The following is a 2,108-nucleotide window of genomic DNA, read 5'->3' on the forward strand; positions in this document are numbered from 1 at the left end:
AATTTTAAAAAAATTTTGAAAAAATTCTCAGAATTTTATGAGAAGAAAATAAATGATTTTTGTCTCTTGCAGTTTTTGTGTAAAGTTGATAGTATTTGAGTAAAAAATTATTCGAGACCAATATTTTGCAATATTTAGTAATTAATATCTTAATTATTGCGAAAATTGCAAAATGGTAGAGGATTTTTCGACTCAGTTTAGTCCGCTCTACCTGCCCACGAGCGTTATCACATGAATTATAGGACACTGTATAATCCTAATTTTCACCGAGCACTTGATAAGCTAATTGTAACTGACGATAACCTTCTATTAAATTATCTAAATTTCAGCGATACGTGTAAACATATATATGATGTGAGTATTTAATTAATCATTTTGATGCATATTGGAGCAATTCAGTACATCATTCTTCAAATACAAACTGACATTAAGATAATTTAATAGAAAGTTACTAGTTAATACGCATACCAAGTGTTCGATGTAAATGGGGTTCAATGATACCGTGCTAATGTTTTGGAACGCTGGCAAACAAAGACGAGAGTCGCGACTCAATAATCGAGATTCGCGACTAAAGGCATTCTTTCCGATTTAGAGGAATCGTCCTGACAAAAGACGGACGATAAATAACGGACGATCATAAAATGGCTGCAAACTTGTCGTGTTCTATTGAGATGGTACTCCGAATAATCTCGCTGTTCCTACACTCATTTATAATCTGCAAGAAGCGTATGTATACTTTTCCGCCTGCAATAATTTAGTATGAAAACAGTTTTACGGCTTAGTTTTTATATCTTTCCCAATATTAATTCTCTAACCGGCACACGTGGATCGTTCGTGTCCATTTTCAACTGTTCTCATTTCTCGTAGACCTGCATAATTTTTATAACTTTTCCAAACTTTCTGTCTGACATCTATATAGCAAAATAATTTTGTACAGATCTTAAAGGAGATGTTTGAATTTAACAAAAATTTTTCGAACACTTGAAGAGCCTCGATCGAGTCGGATACACATAATCCATGTGTGCCGTTCTAAAGTGCTGAAAATTTGTGTGTCGTTGCAGGATTACGATAAGGACTAAGACCCGGTTGCACCAACGTTATTTTGTTTTTTTGCAAGACTTGAAATTCTCTCTGTCTCTGTCTCTCTTTCGCTTTAAAACGAGACAGAGAGAGTTTTAAGTCTTGCCTAAAGTTAAAGTTGTGTTGTAACCGGGCTTAGATTACATATAGTACGTTTATAAGCTCATTCTACAGTTGTGTAAGCGTAGTCATGCGTTTTTTTAACGCATGACAGACCCACAAAATGAAAAAAATTGTCCATCTTCTTCAACTTGTAGATTTCTAAATGTAAAAATTACCAAACCTACAGAAACTAAAAAAATGTAGTAACCTTTCGAAGGTAGAAATTTGGAGCTTTAAAATCCTTTTTTTAAATATAAATTTCAGTCATTTTTAACGAAGATATTGTATATATACAATTTTGAGTTAGAAAAGCCGCACGAACTTTCCGGATCAATCCTATAGAAATGGCTTTATGAAAAAATCCTTCTTTTTTAGTTTTCACCTCTATAGTTTTCCGACGCGGTAAAACTATGGAACAATTACCGGGGAAACGTGCCGGTACGAACGTATACGTATACGATGGATACATATATCATATGGATAAACGATGCAAAGGACTTTATCGGTGCTCGTCGCGACGAAGTTTAGAATGTTACGCTATATTATCACGAAATCTTGATGGGACGTATACTTTAAAATCACAACACAATCATCCGGCAAACGACACGGTATTGCAGGAGTTTCAAATGAAGCAAGAGATGCGGCAAATGTGTCGAGAAACAGTCATGAAACCAAAAGAAATATTTGATGCAGTATGCCGAGGGTGAGTCGACGTTTCAAATCATCGAGCTTAAAGTATATATTGTTGCACAAACAATATCAATATTTTGCAATATATTTTAATATCGAACAATTTAATATTGTTGCAACATTATTCTGTTACAATAATAACTTAATAAATAGAATATATAAGATAGATTGATATATCAACAATAAATATCCTAATAAGGTAAGAATATATGAATCGGACTCTCAATCTTCATGTA

At 33.5% G+C, this 2,108-nt stretch overlaps 1 protein-coding gene across 1 annotated transcript; it reads left to right on the plus strand.

Moving 5' to 3' along the window:
* Positions 1 to 627: 627 nt before the first annotated feature.
* LOC108767573 (uncharacterized) lies at positions 628 to 1,885 on the plus strand (the record flags this gene model as incomplete). The annotated part of the gene is made up of 2 exons (XM_018517562.1): positions 628 to 726; positions 1,558 to 1,885. Coding segments are annotated over exons 1-2 (413 nt in total), but the record flags the coding sequence as incomplete, so codon positions are not given.
* Between the last annotated feature and the right edge of the window lie 223 nt (positions 1,886 to 2,108).

Source organism: Trachymyrmex cornetzi, unplaced genomic scaffold, assembly GCF_001594075.2.
Source record: "Trachymyrmex cornetzi isolate Tcor2-1 unplaced genomic scaffold, Tcor1.1 C3947186, whole genome shotgun sequence".
NCBI lineage: Eukaryota > Metazoa > Arthropoda > Insecta > Hymenoptera > Formicidae > Trachymyrmex > Trachymyrmex cornetzi.